The sequence below is a fragment of the Gopherus flavomarginatus genome, chromosome 3, assembly GCF_025201925.1.
Source record: "Gopherus flavomarginatus isolate rGopFla2 chromosome 3, rGopFla2.mat.asm, whole genome shotgun sequence".
NCBI lineage: Eukaryota > Metazoa > Chordata > Testudines > Testudinidae > Gopherus > Gopherus flavomarginatus.
The window spans coordinates 42,286,352-42,308,950 of NC_066619.1; the positions used below are offsets into that span (position 1 = coordinate 42,286,352).

General features: G+C 39.6%; 1 protein-coding gene across 1 annotated transcript in view; it reads right to left on the reverse strand.

Annotated features, from left to right (window-relative positions):
- ADAMTS6 (ADAM metallopeptidase with thrombospondin type 1 motif 6) overlaps nt 1-22,599 on the reverse strand; it is a 324,965-nt gene that overhangs the window by 129,161 nt on the left and 173,205 nt on the right. Inside the window, exon 11 of the mRNA XM_050947192.1 lies at nt 3,163-3,304. Coding sequence (XP_050803149.1) covers nt 3,163-3,304 — 142 coding nt within the window. The remainder of the gene's footprint in view (nt 1-3,162; nt 3,305-22,599) is intronic.

The window sequence follows — 22,599 nt, forward strand, 5'->3', positions numbered from 1 at the left end:
TCAACAGGAGACACTAAGAGAGTGAGAAAGACTGACTCAGTAGCCTAGTGGTTAAGGCTCTGTCCTGGGATGCAGGAAAATAGCAGAGCAGGGACACAAACCTGAGTCTCTCATAGCCTAACTAAGTGCCTGAACCACTGACCTCTAGAGTCACTCTCTCTGGACCAATTAATTAATTATATGAAGTGGAACAGCTACAACAGGACAACCTGAAAAAGACCCACCCTACAATAGCCTGGTGGCTAGGGCACTCACCTGGACACTGAAGTTTTAGCCCCTAGGTCTGTCACATCTCCAGTGAGCACCCTAACCTGTGGACTATTCTAGGGCGTGGGAATCTCTCTCTCATTTTGACCAGAAATTCCATCCTGGTTCTGAGAAATATTTCCTGATGAAAGCTTTGTCAAGACTGGTAACTTCTTGTGAAAAATTTTGGTTTCAACATACTGGCATTTTCTAATGAAAAACTATTTCACTAAAAAATTTCCAAGCAGTTCTATCTGAGAGGTTGACAGTCTCTCTTCCCATGCAATACAGCCACAGCTGAGATCAGTGGAGTCAGTCAAGCTAAAGAAAGGGATCAACTGTCAGATCTCTGTAAACTTTTCTTTACTTCAGGATTCATTCCTTTCTTGGGCACCAAGGTCCAAATTTGTTAACCTAATGGAAACACTATAATGCCCGTCTTTTCTCACAAGCATTTTGACAGGGAGAGGACTGACTGTTGGAAGGATATTATGTCTACTGTGAATGAGCTTTATTTTATTATGTCTACTGGCGCATATTTATATATTCTTTTATTGGAGCAAGATGGACAAGCTATTACAATGATTTACTGTGAAAATTAAATTAAGCAGGACACCTGAAGCATTGTTTGTATGCTGGTTTTTAAATGAAAATATATAAATAAATATTCAGCCTAGCTCTTCCTAACATTTAGTTCCAGAATTCAGTCCTGCAAACCCTTGCTCATGTGAGTAGCTCTTTTCCACTTGAACACTCTCAAACTGTTATTGAACTCCCAGAGAAGATATTCCTCTTTCCTCAAAGTCATCACTTGAAATGTGTATCATTTATATGATAATAATTGCATTTTCAGATACATTATGGTTATTCTGGATAATGTTTTAAATGTACATTATTTCCCAGATAGGATGTACTGGGACTTCAAAAACAATCTGTTGTGTAAATATATACAATTCTGAATCCTGTATTTAGATCCTCTTAAAAAGTGATTTATTTTCCTCGAGACACTTTTTTAGAATTGTTGATTGACTCACTGATGTGGTACATTAGATGACATCAGTTCACAGCATTGGTGATGTCACACTTGGATTACTGGTTTGTTTTAAATAGTGTCTTAATTCTTCCAGGTTTTCAGCCTGTTTCGTAGCTACACAGGAGTCTTTCTTAACATAATACACAAAAAAAAAAAATAAGAAAAAGAAAGCAGGAATCATAAACCCAAAGATTACATAAATCTTCCTTATGTCTATTTGTTTTAATATTTAAGGGAAAGATATTAGTTTAAGAACAGAATACTACTGTACAGTATGATAATCAACAACAATAATATAGTTTAGCAAAGAGATTATGAAAAAGTTAATATACATGTGCATTGGTCAGTTTTCGCACAAAATTAACTTTCCAGTTTGATATAAAATGCAGTATACTTGAAAAGGGCATGGTTCCTATAATGGTTTAAATGCCTGAAAAAATTCTCATTTTGATGGGTGTGATGGGAATTTGAAAGAAGAAAAAAGGATGTGTGTGCCCTAGATGTACTGAGAGAAAACAGGGCCCTCAGACCAGAAGGGGTAAGGAGTAAAAACTTAAAGAGAAACAATAAAGGCCAAAAGTGCTTTGGTGGGGGATCAAGAATGGAAGATCCACCCAGCCAGCCAGCTACATATAATTTTTAAATCCATTGCCCTATATGATCAGCCTAAGATCTAGCCTAAGAATAATACTGATTTATCACCCAAGGGTTATTAAAAACAAATTCCCTCTGTATTTTAGCCCTATTAGAAGTGATTACTGCAAGTGCAATGATTACTGGTTATTTGAATGATCTAAATATTTTAATTTTCTTCCATATATTATACATTTGTTTCATTACAATAGTTTACTATTGAAAACTACAAAATGAACTTTTTTAGCTTTATTCAGCTTTAATCTTCAACTACTGAATCTATTTGATGAAAACATCATTATAACAGATATAATCTTGGGCTGCAAGATTTTCTTTAAAATACATTGCATAAACTGTTTAAAATAGTAGTGTTTAAATAGCTGTTGCTATCCCTACTGGAAATTCAATTGAAATTTGGTGGGAGAGAAGCAATCTTTCACTCTGCCATTCTTATCAGCAGCTATTTTAGTATTCTTTTTGGCTATTTAGTTTCTCATTACTCTATGTTCCTGACCAATTATCTTTGTTTAGTAGGAGATTTGAGCAGTGTGTGAAAGAACCTCAATGCTAGCAAATATGAATTGAAACAGCTAGACCTGGCAAAAAAAACCCAAAACCAAAACAAAACAAAAAAACAAGTAGAAAATGGCTGCAAAATGTAGCTTTAAATTAAAAAGTTAAAGTCAGCACCACAGACTTCATATTTCAAGATTTGATACATTGTGGGCCTGATTCTGCTCCCCTGGAAGTCAATGGGAGTTTTAAAATTGACTTCAAAGGAATCAGGACAGAGCCTAATGAGCTATTTGGCCTGCCTTACTTGAAAGACACTTATCCAACTCATTAATATCCAGAGAGACAAGCTTTGAGCTTACACAGAGCTCTTCTTCAGGTCAGGCTCTGTGTAAGCTTGAAAGCTTGTCTTTCTCACCAATAGAAGTTGGTCCAATAAAAGATATAACCTCACCCACCTTGTCTCTGTAATATCCTGGGCTGACACAGCTACCACAACACTGCATACATTCATTATTACCCAAACATTTGGGAATACAGTATACACAAATGACTCAAGCAAAAGATGCAGCATAAGGATTAAAACTTCTTGCTCTTTATTTACACAGGCGGTATTGCATGGATTACTATAGGAAAACTGTGTAACTCAGTATTGCATCTAACTAAATTTTTTGTCATGAAGGAATATATACAAATGACGAAGCAGAACACTCAGCATAAGGATTAAGACTTCTTACCCCATATTTACATTGGCGGGATGTTGCTCCATACTGGAAGCGACACTGTTCATCAGCATCATACACCTGACCTGGGGCCACAGCAGGATAAAGAAAGTCACGCTTGGGAGGCTCATTATCAAGGCAAGTACCACGGCCTGAACTGTTCAACATAAAGGACCAAAGGAATTAGGAACTCTGTTGACTGTTAATCACAGTTATGATATAATGTATTTAGTTCTTAGTTTTAACAGCATTGGGTGTGTGAAACAGATAAGGTTGCAAATAAACAAACAGTGAAATGGTACACCCATGGTGAAAAATTATAATTAGGAGGGAATTAAGAGATCAGAATAATTTCTCATGAGTTAATATTAATTAACAAAAATACTCATTTTAGACAATTAAATTGATTTAATGTTATCTTTAAAAAAATTTAAATAATTTCTGAGCCACACAAGACTGATTTTCATTTCTGTTTTAAGCCTATTTGTTCTCACTGGAAACATAACCACCTCTAGTTGTAGAATTAAAAACAAAAAATGAAAGCAATAAAATAAACGTTGTGTAACCCTTCAGGACTAGGTACTGATCCTACAAACAGTTAAGCAATTGTGCAACCTTATGCATGTGAGAACTCCACTGTCTTTTGTGGGAATATTCAAGGCTTGGTCTACATTAAAAAGTTAAGTTGCCCCAGTTACATCACTATGGGGTGTGACAAATTCATATTCCTGAGCAACATAGTTAAACTGACCTAACCCTGGTGTCAACAGAAGAATTCCTTCATCAACCTAACTACCATCTCTCAGGGATATGGATGACCTAAGCCGACAGGAGAACTCCTCCCATCGGCATACATAGTGTCTACACTGAAGTGCTGCAGCTGTGTTGCTGTATCATTTCAAGTACAGACAAGCCCCAAGTATATAAAGATATGCTTAAGTGTTTGCAGGATTGGGTCCTTAATCTATATTCTTCCATCTTGGCAAAGAAATAGATAGTGTGGTAAAAACTGTCTATGGTCTTTATATATGCCAATAAAAGCTGGGGTGAATGACAAAATACCTGGAGCCAAAGGTCTCTCTTTTAATGCATTAGTAGTGTTTAGTCTGACAAATTTCACATTTCTGTGAGGGTCATCATTCTTTAAAAAGCTAATGTTTTCTTCTTTATAATCACTGTTGGGTTTTTTTCAAAGTATGCCCATGTTCAAAAATAATATTTTAATGCAGTGGAACAAATATTATGAAGAAAGCCAAAAGTCAGACAGAATTCCTTTGTTAGAAAGCTTTATATTTTGATAAATATAATTGTTCACTTTTAGTTAGTTAGTTAGTGTGCATAAAATAGTACAGGTGCTTTTTTACTTTAATTTCACATGTGAATATGTTAGAATTTTTAAAGAATCCCTATGCCAACATTTTTTAAAAAAATCATTACTTTTTATTTGGAGATAAATAAGAGAAAAACACCCCTTAATTATGCATTGTATAGTCTTAATTTTTAACCCTAATGTATTCATATTTTCTAAATATTTCAACAAAACTACTGAAGAAAAAACACTGAACATTAAAAAAGGCAAGTATCAATGAAGGCATCGATCACGTAAACACACGAGTAACTTTATGCTGTTAGTAATACCAATGAATTAAATGGATCTACTCACAAGTGTAAAGTTATTCACATGCACAAACATTTGCAGGATCAGGGCTCAAACCATTTCCCCCAATACATCTTCAAAACAGCAAATGCAAAGGATTCAGAGATAATAACCAGAGTCCTTTCTTCTTTAACCCAGTTGTTAGTGTAAAAATTTTTCTTTTTTTAACGCAGCAACTGTTGATGAGCCTGATCCTACATTTCCTGTGCACCCAAATGTTTCATTGTTTGCACTGATCATTATGGGTGTGGAAAGAACACAGACCAATATTTTAAATAGAGCAGAAGCATCACCTACCACCTGGTTCTGCAGTCCTTGTTCAGGCAAACATCAAACAGGAATTTTGCTTAAATAAGCAGTGAAGAATTGCGTCTAGCATCTGCTCTAGCTACTGTTGCAGAAAATTGGGAAATTTCCACTGATTTCAGTGGTGCAGCACTGGATCTTTAAGTCCTGATGCTGCAAGCTGATGTGTATGGTCAGACCCCTGCAAAGCCCTATTGACTTCAATGGAGCTCTGTGTGTGCATAAGGGTCTGCCTATTCATATTAGTTTACAGGACCAGGCCTTAATCTATAAAACTACTTTTCTCCACCATCCTCCATGCACTCTCCTCCCACCCCAAAAAATCCTTAATCGCGAGGAGAATTATAGAACTTTCATGTTAATTTCAAATAATCTAAGTTAAAATCCCTTAAGAATATTCAGAAGCTTGCTTCCTCTGCTCTAATGACAGCACCCTCATTATAATGAAGTCCAAATAGACATAGTAATAAGAAAGCCAAGAGAACGATTAGAAAGCAGTCATTCACTTAAAGGGGATAGATTACATCACCATTACCAAGACTGAATAATTTAGGTTTCTCTCTTTCATTCTATTCCAGAACTATTATTTCTTTCAAATTACTTAGATGATTGATGCATTTTATAAAATTGTATCGAAGTACAGAAACCTGACACACTGTATTTTATAAATTAAGAAAATTTGGAACAGAACTGCCATGAGTTATGAAAAATAGAATCATGCTACCAGGGACTCCCCTCTGACCACTGAAGGTCCTGGGGAGGCTATGCAAAATAAATAAATACATAAATAAACAAATAATACAGATTGAGGTTGTATTAAAATTTTCAACAAAATTTCCATGGGGCCAGGAGAGCTATATGTCTCACTCTTGATTCTCCACCCTGACCATCCCCGTCTCTATTACCCTCTCCAGGCAGATGCCAGACAACACAGAGAGGTCAAAGAGGTTCTGAAGGAATATTATGGGAGCACCTGGCCACACTTCTGCATGGAGGTCCCTTCTCTAAGCACAAAAGTAGTAGGTGTGATTTGGGCCAATGATTAAAATCCAAACGAAAGCACAGAAACAAAGATGAGAATGAAGAAACTGACAAGCCAACTCGAAGAACAAAGGTGCAAAGGTGCCCCAAATCCCACAACCCTGAAATTGCAGTAAATATATTGTGCTTTCTGTTTTTAACCAATTATCCCATTTAGGTACCCCAGACAAAGCTGAAAAAACTTCCACAGTACCCTTGACAGTGTTTGGTTAAGGGGGAGGGGAAGAATTCTCTCTGTACCACAAATATGGTGAAAATTTTTAACCTGAGAATGTGATCCAGAATCACTATACAATTTATTTATATACCTAGATGCTACAAGTGTTCCGTCAATGTCCCTTTTCTTAATGTTAGGTGGATTCCATAAGTGTATATCTGTTAGACTTTCTGAGCCTGAGTCTAATTGCACTCTATGAGCATGTCTACACTGCAATTAAACATCTGTGGCTGACCTGTGTCAGCTGACTTGGGCTCACAGGGCTCGGGCTACTGGCCCACATCTATATCCCAATTAAACAGCCCATAAGTATATAAGACAAGAGTATCTCCACTGAAATTAATGTAGCTACACCAATGTAAAATTGGGATGAGATAAGAGTAAGGCACTCCATGGCATACTTTTAACCTAAACTTAGTTTTTTTGTTTTAATATTTCAGGAGAGTCTATAAATTCCTAATCCTGATTAGATTTAATATACTCTACAAAAGATATTATAGCATCCTCTTCTTTGAGCTTCACAGGCTTAAGCTCTCAAGTTTACCATGACAGCAAAGACCTGTTATAGCTTTGATCAATTTAATGGCACATGGGAAGACCTACTTCTAAATGTGTTCATCGCTATGGCCTTGTTTCTGCAATAGTGAAAACCACGGCAGCCCTGCGGATGCCATTGTACTATGGGGCTGTTTGAGATAAAGTGCTAAAAACCAGATGCAGTACATACTAGTCCCCTTCAGTACTCATATAATACTAATCCCTAGAAATCTCAGCAGCATACCCAAAGCCTAGCTGTGAGGTGGCATGTCAACTTGACGGCTCCTCTCTCTGGCCAAATGCGGCACAGCCCCTGGCGCTCATGTAGCCCCAACAAGAGGATCAGTTCATTCTTAGTGTTCCAGAGTCTGAGGAGCTTCTTCCACATTCCCATCCTTCAGGGGTTGGTAGAGGAACCCAGGCCTGCCCACTCCACTGGGTTCCAGCTCAGGACTCAAATTAAGTAAACAGGGTCAGAAGGGTATCAATCCTGCCAGTGCCCTGAGCTTCTTCCTACCTTCCCTTTGGGTATCTGCAATCTCTCTAGTCTTCTGGATCGTTCCCTTCCTGGGGCGCTGTATTTTGGCAGCTTTCTGGTAGCCTGCAGACAGAAGCTCCTTTCTCCAGCCCGCTAACTCCCTTTTGGTAGCTGCTCCACCTCTCTGCTTTCCAGCCCTTTTATCCTCCCAGCTGTGGTGACTTCCTATCAGTAGTGGCTGGCAGTGCCTATTTTAACCCTTTTAGTTGCTGGGGTAGCACGGGATACATACAACCAATGACACCTACGTATCAGCATTCAGTGCTGGAGGAAAGTCTGCTCTCAGACCAAAAAACATTAACATTGAAAATAGGTTTTAAACTTTACAAAACTGGCACATTTTTATAATTTTTATAATATGTAACTATGTGGAAATCACTGCATCTATAGAGATATTCAGTCATATTTTTACAGTATATTGATAATATACACATATGTATCTGTTGTAAAATGTAAACGTGTATAATCTCTTTTAGCTGATTCTATTAAATATTTTCTTATTAACATATTGATAAATTATTATACCTTGCATCAATTGTGTATCTTTTATATCAAGTTTACATATATCAATAATGTATATAAATAACACATTTATATACATATATACAAAAATATGAGATCAATCCTGAATCCTTATTCTGTCCTTTTTCATTCTATACTTTACCTGTTAGTAAGGCTTATTAAAGACTAAGGCTATATCTACCCTTAAAACTCTACAGCGGCACAGCTGCAGCACTGCAGTTGCAGTTGTACCGCTTCAGTATGGACACTTACTAGAGTGACAGAAGGGGTTCTCTCATCATTGTAGGTCATCCACCACCCCAAAAGGCACTAGCTAGGTTGACTGAAGAATGCTTCCATCAACCTAGTGCTGTCTACACTGCGGGTTAGGTTGACTTACCTACATCTCTCAGGGGGTGTAGATTTTTCACACCCCTGAGAGAAGTAACTATGCCAATATAACTTTTCAGTGTAGTCTAGCCTAACACACATCCTTACATATATTCACACATTTGTTTACCTTTACCCTCATGACTAGTCTGATGGGAATACTCGTGCATAATGTTAAACACTTGCATAAATATTTTTAGAATCAGGGCCTAAGTATGGTCTGCAGGATTTGGTCCAATATATTTAAATTCAAGATGGGCTTTAGTTGGATCACTGAATCAAATTCTCCTTGAACTTTGGGGAAGTTTAGCTCTAGATATGAATTAGGGCCATCTTTAGTATAAATACAGTAGCTTTGAAGATTATCCATTTCATTTTGGATATACCATATTCTCATGTCGTCAATAAATTCTGCCATGCCACAGGCACAGCCCAGCTTTAGGTCACTGATAAACTTAAAAGCAATGATCACATTTCAGTTCCACTATGGATCTGACTCTAAAAACCCTCACTCATGACAGCAGTCCTTAGAGTGATTACTCCCATTTATTTTGAATGGGACTATAGTATTAACATGAATAAGGACTACTCACAGGAGTTAGGGTGTGCAGGATTGGGTCCTAAATGCTTTCTCTCAACTGTGACACGCTTTCATTTTTTCCATTGAATTCCATTCAGCTCATTTGTTGTCCAGTTTATAAACCTGCATTCTAGTTGATCTTTATTGGTTCAGCAGTGCTAACAAGAGAAAATGGGTAGCAAAACTTACTTTGGTCACCAGCGTAAGCAGTTAGGACTCTGAATATACACAGAGACTGAGTAAGAAGATGCCATTTGTACAGACACTTTTCAGAGTACAACCATATTTAAAGTCTAAGACAAAAAGCATTATCGTCATTCTCTCTGTACATAATCTAGACTTCTGCGCAAGAAAAAAATAGGTAGGTCTGTTAGATTTTTTTAGAGGGAGGAAATAACTCGTGCATAAACCATGTTTGTTCTAGTTGCTAAATGTGTTCCTTAACCCATTCTTTCAATCAGGGGCGGCTCTAGCTATTTTGCCGCCCCAAGCATGGCAGGCAGGCTGCCTTCGGCGGCTTGCCTGGTGGAGGTTCCCGGTCCCACAGATTCGGCGGCACGCCTGCAGGAGGTCCACAGAAGCCGTGGGACCAGTGGACCCTCCGCAGGCATGCTGCCGAAGGCAACCTGCCTGCCACCCTTGCAGCGACCGTCAGAGCGCCCCCCGTGGCTTGCCGCCCCAGGCACGCGCTTGGCATGCTGGTGCCTGGAGCCGCCCCTGCTCTCACTCTCCAACTTCTATTTATTTATTTTATTTAACGTTTACCTAGGACTGATATTATAGTAGATTACTTGGCCTACATTTGCTCATGTCTTGTGTCAAAGTCCGTCCCTTTGATTTTCGGTGATTATGCAGTAACGCTCAATTCTGCTTTCCTTAAATAGGATTAATAAATAATTTGCTATTTTCCCCAATGTTTTCAGCTATTATGTTGTCTATAAAGAGTAAAGGTGCAGCAACCTTTTTTTTTCTTTGACATTTTGTTCAGGAACAATTTTAGGAAAAGTTTACTTTTCCTAAAAGCATTAGTACTGGTCCACCGAAGTATTTCTGGCCCTGAAAGGTTGTGAGATATTAGACTAGAAAGCATGGGATCAATCTGTTGCTAAATATTAACATTATAAAAAATTTCAGTAGTCCACAAAATTTAAAATTAGTGGCCACTGGCCAATTCAGGATTTGGCCCTTTAACTTTTATTTAAATATTGTGGGACTGTTGAGAAGTTTTATAAAGTAAACATTCAATACCAAAAGAAAATGTTAAAAAATATATTAGGTGACTCATGCTTTAAAATCATCCGTTCTAATTACAATCTTGTGCTTTTTCCTTTACTTGAGTTCTGCTGTAATTGTAATGGTCAATCTCTTAAAACCCAGCAATGCTGGGAAATTAATGCTATATTCTTTTCAAAGATGTGTAGTTGCTCTAAGATGGTATAAATAATTGATTTGTGACTCCAGGAACATTTAAAATGGTATCAACTATAAACAGCTTAGAACTGAAGCAAGAAGAGACGGAAAGCAACATGGTAATTAGAAAGATGTGATTTTAAGGTCTGATACCTTGCATCTCCAGGGCCCCCTTTTTTTATGAAATACATCATTCTTTTCTAGCCCTGGTGGTTCATAAGATATCAAAACTTAAGTTTGACACTGGTTCCTCAGGTAAGAGTGCTTTTTGGCATAGGGCCAGTATTTTACATACCAAACCATGAACCTCAGATGACTGAAATTTCCAATCCTTGATCTGTATTTAATTTGGAACTGACAGGTATTCTGATATAGATCTCCAGCATCTGAGGCATTTCAGCAGTCATTTTTTGTTCTATTCATGTTCTTCTACTGCCCTTATCATGAGGAGTTTTTTTAATTATTATTTTTATTTTGTGTCAGCTGTGCTGTGTGTTTGTTAATAAAGGCCAGGCTAAAGAAGTGCACCTTACACCTGGAATGGAACTTAATTGAAATGAAACTCTGAGTGATTCATGAAGCCCCAGCAATTGTTGAACATACTTTAATTTTACTCAATATTCTCAGACAATTAAAAATACATACAAACTGGCCTAATTTACTTTCAGCTGCCCTTCAACATCTTGCAAGTTAACCCAAAGTCATCACAGAGCCATCATACCACTGATTTTCTTAATTAATAATAGACTAACAGATAGACAGAGCATACTACCTGCAAACTCAACATCAGAAAATAGGTAGTAAGTCTATTATTACAGAAATTGGTTTTTATAATTTAAACTGGACTGGCTTCTAAGGAAATCACCTACTGAATCACAGAATTCTAAAAACACAGCGTTGGGGGAGTTTAACTACCAAGATATCTGTTGGACAAAAATATACGGCTATATTTGCATCAGAAAGAAGTTCCTAAATTAAACAGAAGACCAATTATGATCCAAAATGTAGAACAATAGGGTGGATTGGAAACAGCAACACTGAGCTACTTAAGTAAGAGAGTAACTTCCCCAAATCTCATATCCACATACTATGGAAAAGTGAGAAATCAAGGACCTGAATCCACTAGGTTAAGAGCCTCTTAAGCATATTGGCTTCTAAGGTAGTTGAGAACATTTGGCAAGGCACAGGAGGCACTTAGCACCTTGCAGGCGCAGACCATAATGAAGAAAGGTCCAATAGAAGGCATTATTAAGACTCACTAATGTGGAAGAGGGGGAAATGTTACTTACCTGTTAATTCTTCCTCTGAGATGTTCTACAGAGACAGAACACTAAGACTATGATGATGTCATACCCTCCATAATAAGGGTCTAGCCACATCAGCCTTCAGTTGAATATTTCTAAAGTAGTTCCAAAGAAAAAAATTAGACTAACACTATTCAATAACCACTAACAAATAACTTAAACTGTAGCAATCTGAGTATTGGTTTATGACTCTGCACTGAAACTCTCAGCAATGAGATAGAAACTAAAATTTTGCAGGATAGGGGCCCGGACTGACACAGAAGATCTCAAAAAAGAACATTAGCAGCTAAGAAAATTTCCACCTTCTCTCTTAGTATGTTCCATACTAATCCAGATATCGAAACCTCCCAAAGCAGTTAATTTTTGTATAGATGGGATTATCACTCATTTTTGCCTGCAATACTCTCCTGAAAAGGCCACAACTGTAAACCTTTTCTGTACTGTTTGACAAAGATGTGGGCAGAAACCCAGGAGAAAAAATTGCAACTCCTATTAAAGAAGTACCTTCTTTCTGCCTATGGAGAGCCTAGCAAATAGGTATTGTGACCTTTAAAGATCTGATGCTTCCTTTTCTCATCTAACAGACATGCATCTGAGGAAGTGGGTATTCACCCACGAAAGCTCATGCTCCAAAACGTCTGTTAGTCTATAAGGTGCCACAGGATTCTTTGCTGCTTTTTCATCTAACATAAGTCTCTCTGATCAGTTCCTTAATCCATCTACACATGGTGGATTTGGAGGCCACTGGACCTTTAAATCCTGGTATAGGATGAAAGATCTTTGAGACTTTGGCCAAAACTGTGGCATCCTTTTTAAGAAAGTCTGTAAGGCCCTATAGACAACCAAGTAATGCAGTCTTTCCTCTTTAGGAACCTTAGGGTTGGGGCTGAAAGTGGGTAGGATGGATTCCCTGTTCAGGTGAAAGGCCAGCAAGTCTTGGGCTTGAATTACAGCAGAGCACCCCACAACACTCTTAGTCTGATGAAAAATCATATACTATTGCTTGAAGATAAGGCCTTGCTCTCCTATCGCTAAACATACATTGCCACTAAAAATAAGAACAGTACTTAAGCATAATAATTATTGGGAAATCCTTCTCCAATATTCAAAAAGGAGGAACCATAAAAACATTCATCACCAGTTTCAAATTCCATTCAGAAACCAGGGAGGAAACTACTAGTCTTACCTTATTTGCTGCCTGCAGAAACCTGGCCACAATATTGGGGTGGCAGCCTATTGAGACCATTCCATTAAAGCTCTGAAATCCACAATAGTTACTGTAATGAAACTTAAACTCTAATGAAACTGACACTCATGCCAAAGACTAGACCAGTTGTAGGAAATTCACTTATGACTGGTACCATGGCTTTCAATGGCAACATCTTCACTTTTCCATATAAAGTTCTCCAAATCCTAGAGCGTGGCTTTGAATCTGATGGCTTCCTTGATTGCAAAGATCACTTTTTGTGAAGAAATCACAGAATTAACTGGAGCCAGTGAAGGTGTGAAGCATGGGGGTGGGGAGAACATAGATATGTTCACCAGTCCAGATATCACATGTTCCTCAGCCAGTCTGGGGCTATGAATGTGAAGACTCCTCTTGATCTGGCAACCTTCTACATGACTCTAAGCAGAATGGGAAGGGGGAAAAGGTGTAGTAGATTGACAGTCTAGGGAGTTAATAGGACATCTATTTTGCTCCTCCTCTTTGTACCTGCTGAAATATTTTAGGACTTCTCTGCTTTTCCTGAATGCCATAAGAACCATCTGAGGCCTGTCCGACCTTTCACATATACAGACAAAGACCTGGAGTGGGGATGGTTAGCTCATATTTTCCTTGAGTATTTATTTTTCTCAATGTGGACTGACGACAGAATGATAGAACTGTTCAGCCAAAGATATCAATAGGTCTGCTTCCCTGGAAATTCATTGACTTTTTGTGCCTCCTTGGTGACTGATGCATATTATGCATGTTATGGCATTGAGTAATTGAATTCTTATTGCTGAGATTTTTTTTAGCTTTTCTTGGAAGTGCAACAAAGCAAGCCTCACCACCTTGGCCTGCAGCTTGTTTATAGACCCCTTCCTTTTGACCACTGACCACCTGAAATGGATTTCTTAAATAGGACCCCCCACGCATCCATGATCAAAATTTCCTTCTCACTAGCAAGTCCAGAGGATATCCTTCTTGCAGTTTTCCACTGATAGGCATCACCCAAGAAAGATTTGGACAACCTGTGCAATATTAAAAGGTTTGAGGGAATCTATCTATTCCACTTCAGTGCAAGGGGATGATGTGCTGAAGAAAGTATAGGTAATAGCATACACAGAGCACTTCTCCCAGGTTCACTGCTACCAATTCAAGAGTCTCCAAGCAATAACACACTCTGGTCTATGACTTGACTATATACCTTGGTTATTCTATCCTGCATAAGAAATATCTACGTAAAACACTGTTGAAAGTTGCTCCCAGATACAAAGTCTCTTGTGTGGGATTGACAGAACACTTCTTGTTTATCACTAATCCATGACTTTCCAGTAACCACTGAACTCCTCCACCCGGGATGAAGCTTCTGACACAATTTGTCCAGATATGGGATGATGCATATAACCTTTCTTCTGAGGGCTACAGGGGAGGATTTGGTATTAAAGGTGATGGTCCAGGACAGCAAATTGCAGATACATCTTCTAATGAGACTGCAGGAGCAGCACATACGGATACATATTCTGGAGATTCATGAAGTGTAGGAGTTTGGGCTCACTTTTTAAATAACTGCCTTTATTGACATCATTCTGAAACTCAAGATCCTGAGGAAGATGACGACTCTTTTCAAGAGCAGGACTGGATGACAATTTACAATTGATATGGAGACAGTGAAATAGATGGAATAGACTTTTGGGGCCTTCTGATCTCTGTGACTAAGGTGATGGTCTATATGTTTAGGAGATTGTTTAGGTTAGAGTCTCCTGAGCACCTTATCAGTTGGCCAATGTGTCACAGGCAATAGAATGAAGCAGTTGCCAAAAGATCTCATACTGAACTCACTTGCATATCTGTGTGTGTGTCCAGGACTCATTGATACAATGCTGCTTGGGCTCAGGTCTGAAAGAGTTTCTCCTGCCTTCCCCTCATTCTGGTCCTCTGCACTCAGATCCCTGATTCTCAGACTGACTGTTTAAAGTTCCAAGGGATTCCCGATGTTTGTTACTTCTTCTTTGCTAGTGAAAGGGACTAATCCAGTTAAGTCTGCCTTCCTATTGAACTGGTTTTGTTCCCTAGGTGATAAAGTCTTGGTCTCTCTGGATCTGCTCCTGTTGCAATCCTAGGGGCCATCTGGGCCTCTCATGGGATAGACTTTTGTTTTTTACTGTGGCTAAGGACTGTTGGCTCTTCTCCAATTCTTCCCTGGAAAGATAGCTCCCTGTGAAAAGCAGAACTGCTAGTCTGGAGGAAAGATTCATTGCCCACTCTTTTAGCAACAGGGCTCTCCTGCCTGACACTGAGGTAATAAGGCAGCCATAATTCCAGAAGTCAACCAGATGGAGTTATACATCACGCCAGAAGCGCAAGTAGCTGAGCCCAAAACTGAGAGTTTCAGTCAATTCAAACTCCTCATTTTTGACCTCTGGATAATTGCTATGCTACAGTAGCTACCCCACTTCCATTTTTGAGGTACATGCTTCATAAACTGAAGTTAATATCAAGCCTGGGATCACAGAGGATGTTTCCAGGGGAGCTTCACTTTGCCAGTCAAAGAGATCCTTGAAAGCTGCTCCTCTTTCCTTAGGAATCATTGTCCTCTTTGGTACCCCTGATATGGCAGCATCCACCCTTTGCTTTTCAGTGAGTGTCTCTGCATTTGATTTTCTAACAGGACAGGAAATAAAAGTTACTTATGGGTACAGTAATTAGATTTCTTTGAGATGTGTTGTTCATAAGCATATTACACTTATGGTGCACATGTACCCCCACATGCCTGAGATTGGAGTTTTTTTGGAAAGCGGTCCATTATGGTCACGCGTGTGCACACTTAGTGTACTCATGCTCAACATCAAGGACATAAAAAATGGAGTGGGCCAAATGCCTCTCAGTTCCTTCTCCATCACAGAATCTGAAGGGTATAGGACTCTGAAGCACAGGAGAAGCCGGATGGGTAGTGGAATGATGGAGTATGTATATGTACAACACATCTTGAAGAACTCCAGTTATTCTACAGGCAAGTAACTTTTCTCCTTCAAGAGTTACCCATATACATATTGCATTTATGGTGACTTGCAGGCAATGGAGCAATGCAGTGGAGGTGAGAGCTCAGAATCTAGGAGAACAGAGATTGGAGTACAGGCTTTCCATAAGTAGCATCTGATTCAGAAGACTTGATGATAGAATAGTGCTTTGTGAATGTGTATGTAGATTTCTGCTGACACAAAAGAAAAATTTTGTCCAATATACCAAATAGATTTGTCTCATAAAATCTTTTCTACTATATGCTAATATATTTTGTACATATCTGGAACAAGATCTTTCTAGGTCTGATATCCATCCAGTAGCTAGGACATGAGATGGAGAGCTGCATCAGCAGGTCTGGAACAAGAGGTAACTTTTTCGGCTGACAGATTGAGAGATTCAGCATGTTAGGAAACCAAAATTGCCTTGGCCATGCTGATGCAATTAATACTGTTTTGGCTGAGTCCAGTCTGATTTTCAGAAAGACCCTTGGGATCAACATATCCAAATGACATCTGGTGGGAACATAAACCAACCTTACAAAGCCCTGCTTGCAGCAGTAGTGTGACATTTGTCGTTAAAAAGGTGCATGAAGCCATGTCCCCAAGAAGACCAAAACATGTCCTCACTGTGGAGTTTGGGTTTGACTCTATGTGAGATATTAAGGAAGACATGTTCTCAAACCTGTCCTAAGGTAGATACCCTGAGGGATCTAAGTATAGCTCAAGAATCCTTCAGGGTATGAAGGACACTATCCACTTTGAAACGTAACAAGTCTGGCCCTTAAAATGGCAAGTCCTCCACAGTGTTCTGAACCTCCCATGAAAAACAAGACCTCTGAAGCAATGAGTCTCCCCTCATTACTACTGATCTTGAGGTGGGATGTGCCATATCAAGTTCAGCTTGCAGATTGGTTCTGGCCATCAAGTGATCCTCAGTGACCAGTGGAAAAAATTCTCTTTTAACGTCTGGTGGTAGTTTGTCTGAACATGCCATTATCTTTTCATAATTCCAAAAATTGTATCTGGGCAACAGGGTCTGATAATTCATCATTCTAAATTGCAAACCAGGTAACAAGAATTATTTTGACCAAGCACTTTGGTTTCTCTTCTCTTGGTGTTGCCTTATTTTGTTGCCTTTTTCATGCCTGACTAACCACCGGGTACCAGGCAGAGAATATGAAGATGAATGGAAGGGACATGGTATTTTAATCTGCTTTCCAGAACATAGGGGCTGCTGTAGCAGGAGTCTGCCACAGGATTCATGCAGAATCCATTATAGCCTCATTAAATGGGAAGGATATTCTCCCAGCAGCAGAGGACTGGAGAATGTCACTTTATGTGCGGGATCCTTCACCTCCTGAGGGATCTGAATCTGATACCCCCTATCCAAGCAGCAAAAAGATACAATTTATCTTGTTAGGGGGGTTTATTCCATTCCCCACTTCTACTTTGAGCTGCAAACTCAACTGATGGGAGGAATTCACTTGTAAGATGCATCTTCATTGGGTGGGAGGAGGTTAAACAACAAAGTCTTTTGTCCTCTTTAATGCTTTACTATAGTCCATCTGGTGTCTATGGACCTTTCTTCTTGGTCAAGAGAGAAAACATTCTGTTGCAGATCAGCATTTTAACCTAGCTAATGTCTCTCTGCTGTCTGGTGATTTACACAGTTACAGAGGCTTACAAGGCAAATACTTAAATATTATCTTATAATATGGGATACAGATGTTATAAGTGAGATTAATGCATGCAACTTACAAGCATTCCATAAAGTCTAAAATATGCCCGTTTCTATAATTCTAATACTTATTTTAACAATAATAATGAGCCAGATTGATTTCAGCTATATATTTGTCAGTATTCAACTGAGGCTTGGGGACCTTGGCCTGAGCTGGCACCTAGTCTGCCAGCATCACACCTAGTACCACAGGTGCCAGAGCTGAAGAAAGCAATGTGGACTCAGGCTCTTGTGATACCTTGGTACCAGGCATGCTTTAGTACTGTGCGATGTGTGGTTGTGGTTTATTTGAAAACTGCATTGGAATTATAGGCTGTCACTTTGGTCTGTAAGGAGTTTCCTGGTCCTGCTTGCAGGCTAGTCAGGAAAGTGTGTGATCAGAGTCAGTCAGCAGACAGCCAGTCTAGAGTTGGGCAGGCTGAGTAGTGGCTCTCTGTTTTAGGGAGCAGCCTGCTTTGTCTGTCTCCATTTTGGGGTTTTGTGTATTATCATTTTGAATTCTAAGAAATAAAGTAGTTTTACATTGCAACCTTTCAGCAAGAAGATTTTTTTTTATCTAACTTCTCTCTGTGTATAGCATGAAAATAACAACAGTGGGACAAACAGCAGAGCCAAGGTGAAAAGAGTGGAGTTTGCAGTGCCTAAGTAACCAATGCCAACATAACCAGTAGTGGAGCAACAGTCAGAGTTGTTACTGAAAGAGCCATACTGCACTTCGATGGTATAAAGAGTGAAGCTGAAGAAGCAACATGAGATGCTGCTGCTGGAGCCATCATCTTTGCATACCAGTTCAGTGCCCAAGCCTCAGTACCAAGACCTCATCAAGTTTCAGCAGTAGCTATACTGAGATGCAAAGTCTCTTTGCCTCTCTAACAGTCCAGGGAAGCCACTCACTTTGTTGAGGAAATCTTAGTTAGGGATACACCTCCCTAATACAAACTCTGAATTTTCTTTACAGATAGTTTTTTATCAAACTTTCCTGAGCTTGGGAGGGTAGACCACATGCTGACATGAGCACTTCTGGAGATAGGCATGTTATTACAGGAGGATCAGACACCCTATGGTCTGAAGGCAGTCTCATAGATTTATCCATTTAAAACGTTTGGAAATGAGCCTCTTTTAATGTCTTCTTTGAAAAGGAATCACACACAGCACATTTCCCAGAGATGTGATTCCCCCAAACAGAACAGACATCTTATGTTACCATCATTAATGGGGATAGCACCCTCATGTGAGCGGCTGTTCTAGAATCCAGGGAATTCAGGATTAGGTGTTTCTAAACCCCAGTACCAGGAAAGAAAAAATATAAAAGTTTTGAATGGAAGGAAACCTATCAAAAAATGTTGTCGATGGGCAAAAACCTAATCTATTGTACTAGGATAGGTCTATATACATAGGAAAAACAGAGCCAATCATTAACGAAAAATGAACAGTGAGCATCTTTATCTTAGAGCCAGCAGCAGTGAGAAGGAACTGAGGGTGTTGTTGGCTAACTCCATCCTTTATGTCCTTGGCTTGTGGCACGAGGACATTGAGCACGCATGCACAGTCACAACAACTGACAGTGCTAGCCAAAAGACACTGCTCTTGGGCATATGGGCACATGCATACTATAAGTGGAATATGTATATGGACTGTCACTCGAAGGACAAGCTTTTAATGCCACGCTAAGGGCTGTTTTCTTGTCTGGGGTGCCCTATTCATTGTCCATCTGTTCTCTGACACAGGGTTGATAGACAATACCTATTCCACCCTATAAGAGTCAGAGTCATAGATTTTACGGTCTGAGAGCGAACACCAGATCATCTAGTCTGACCTCCAGTATATCACAGGCCCCCAGCATCACCTAGCACCCACACACTAAACCCAACAATCAAAATCAGACCAACGTATTACAGCCCACAAGAGACTAGACTATTATATGCCACAGGCAGAGAATAGGAGGGACCGATATGCACCAATGCTCAAGGCCCCTGTAATGGAGGGAAATTGTTAAGTGAGATATACCCAGATAATCCTGGCAAGTGACTTGCATCTACATGCTGCAAAAGAAAGCAAAAAAAAAAAAAAAACAATAACAAATAAAACCAAGGTCACTGACCAGGGAAAAGTTCCTTCTTGAACGCACATATGACACTGACCAGTTAGACCCAGTGCATGGGAGCAAAAGCCAGGCAGCCAAGCACCTAAGGGACAGAATGTGCAGTGCCTCCTCAGAGCACTGGCCCACTGCATCCACTGATGCTTCAGAGGAAGGAGACCGAAAAGAAACACTCCAGAATACATTTGCGGGGGAGGCAAGAATCTCTTCCTAATCCCTGAAGGTGGCTGAGTGAAGGCTGAAGCATGAGGTTTTAGGAACTCAAGATATAAACTTGGAACTGAGCCCCGGGGCTGCTAAGCCTTACCATCACAAGCAACCCTATCATATAATCACACTCTTAAATTTGTCCAACTCTCTCAAAAATAATTAAGTTATTTGCCACCAGAACTCCTGTTGGGAGGCTGTTCCAGAATCTCATTTGTCTGGTGGTTAGAAACCTTCTTCTAATTTTTAGCCTGAATTTGTTCATGGTCAGTTTATACCCATTTGTTCTTGTGCCAACATTGTCCTTTAGCTCTTCACTTCTCTGGTTTTACCCTCCTGATCCATTTATAGAGAGTAGCCTTCTTTTTAATAGCTAACTAAGCCAATCTCTAACACTGTCCTCTCATAAGATAGGCCATCCAGTCCCCTGATCATTCTATTAGCTCTTCTCTGTACCTATTCCAGTTTGAATTAATCTTTCTTGAACATGAATGACCAGAACTGTACATAGTATTCCAGATGAGGTCTTACCAGTTGACTTGTACAATAGCATTAATATTTGTCTATCTCTACCTGGAAATGCCTTACCGGATACATCCTAGAATTGCAATAGGGTTTTTTTGCAGCCACATCAGATTGGTGGCTCATAGTCATCCTGTGATCTATCCACACACCCAGGTCTCTCTCATCTTCTGTCTCTTGCAACTGATGATCCCCCAGCTTGTAACAGAATGTCTTATCATTAGACCCTAATTGCACTGTGTACTATTGAATTTCATCCTTTTCCTGTCACTTTAGTCTCCAGGGTGATCCAGAGCTTCCTGTATAATATTCCAATCCTCCTCTGTATTGACAATGCCACCCAACTTTGTATCACTAGCAAATTTCATTAGCGCACTCTTATTTTTTGTGCCAATCTCATTAATAAAAATACTGAATAAGACTGATCCCAAAACCAGTCCTTGAGGAACTCCACTAATAGCCTTCTTCCAGTCCGATAGTTCACCATTCAGCATAACTGGTTGTCTTTAAATGCTTTACTGAAGTCCAAGTACATTAGATCTACTTCACTTCCGTTATCCAAAATATCAGTTATTTTCTCAAAGAAATCAGATTAGTCTGGCATGATCTACCTTTGGGTAAACCCAATTGCATTATATCAGCTTTACCATTTGAAGGCCAGAAGAGGGAGTTCAGGAAAGATTATTATTATTACAACAATGTTTTCTGAATCCCCTCTTCTGGCCTTCAAACAACCCCCAGCCTCTCCAAGCTCAATATCAGAAGCAAACTTCCCACAGACCAGGACACACCAACTCAAAGCGGCACCAGACTCTGTCAGAACAACCAAGAGAAAACCTGCAGACATATCTCCAATGCTACAGTCAGTAACCCCCACAACACACTTTTCAAGATCCAAGAGTCCTAGACATGCCTATCACAACATGTGGTGTACTTCATTCATTGCACTAAATGCCATCCTCCAACTTGGGTGGAATCTTGCTGAGCAATGTCTAGTTGAGCTGACATCTTCTAAGTGGTATTCAGAGGGTAGTGCTTGGCAATTTCCCCTCTGCAATGAGGGGAGCTGTGCTTGTCTTTTTGTCTCATTCTTTGTGCAAAAGGCACAATGCAAAACTCTATGATCCGGACTATAGTTTCTGGAAGGAACAGTGGGGACCCAGGCCTGGAGGAACAAGAGGAGGAAGCTGAAGACAAGGCCCCACCCCTAGTGGCAATGGACAGGCTTCTGTTCCATAGTGCTTCAGCCTGAGGAGGGAAGGGACCACAGGCATCTTAACTGGGTTTGCCCAGTGCTTTCCTTTCCTTTGTTCACTCCTCCCTACTCTTGGGGGAACATAAAAGTGACACAGGTTCTTTGTCCCCAGTCTCCTTCCTGCCCCTGAGAGAAGCTGGGTGCTCTCATCTTTCCAAGCTTGATGAGCATCTGCTGTAGGCACTGCCCCTTCGGTTACAGTTTGGTAGCTTTCAGGGTTTGATGGACTCTAAAGGAGCTGACAGAGGAGCTGGAGCAGCTTTTCTTCTCTGGATGCAGTGTTCTGCAAGTCAGGAGCAGTTTTGGAGCCAATTATCTAGGCTGCTGCTCTCTGAGTAGTCCTTGTACTTCCTGGTTTCTGTTCTCTGATGGAGTATGAATACTCCAGTGGATAAGCCTCTGCTGTTAAGGCTGCTCCTACCTCATTGAGAAGGGTGGGGGAAGGAAGCGGGACGGAGGGAAGAAACAAAGGCCCTTGTCAGACTGGAGCCATTTTTCATGCAAGAGGTGCTTGCACCAGCATGTCCCTTACCATTCCACTGACAATCATTTTTTTTAAAAAGCATAAAAAATTGGGAGATAGAGTACTCATAGACTGGAGAAAAACAAATGAACCACTAATCTTCAAGAAAAGAAAGAAGACTGATCCTGGTCAATACTGTCCCATAATTCTAAGGTCTATTCCCAATAAAATAATGGAACAAATATTATGAGGAAAAACCAGGAAGCATTTAGAGGATATTGGAACCATAAACAAAAATCATCATGAAAATACAATGAACAGCTCTTACCAGAAAACCTTATTAGTTTTTAAGATAGAATTTTAAAATTGGTGGATGAAGGGAAAGTGGTAGACATAATATATTTGGATCTTGGTAAATTATTTAATACAATGTCTCACAATCAAATAATTAATATAAG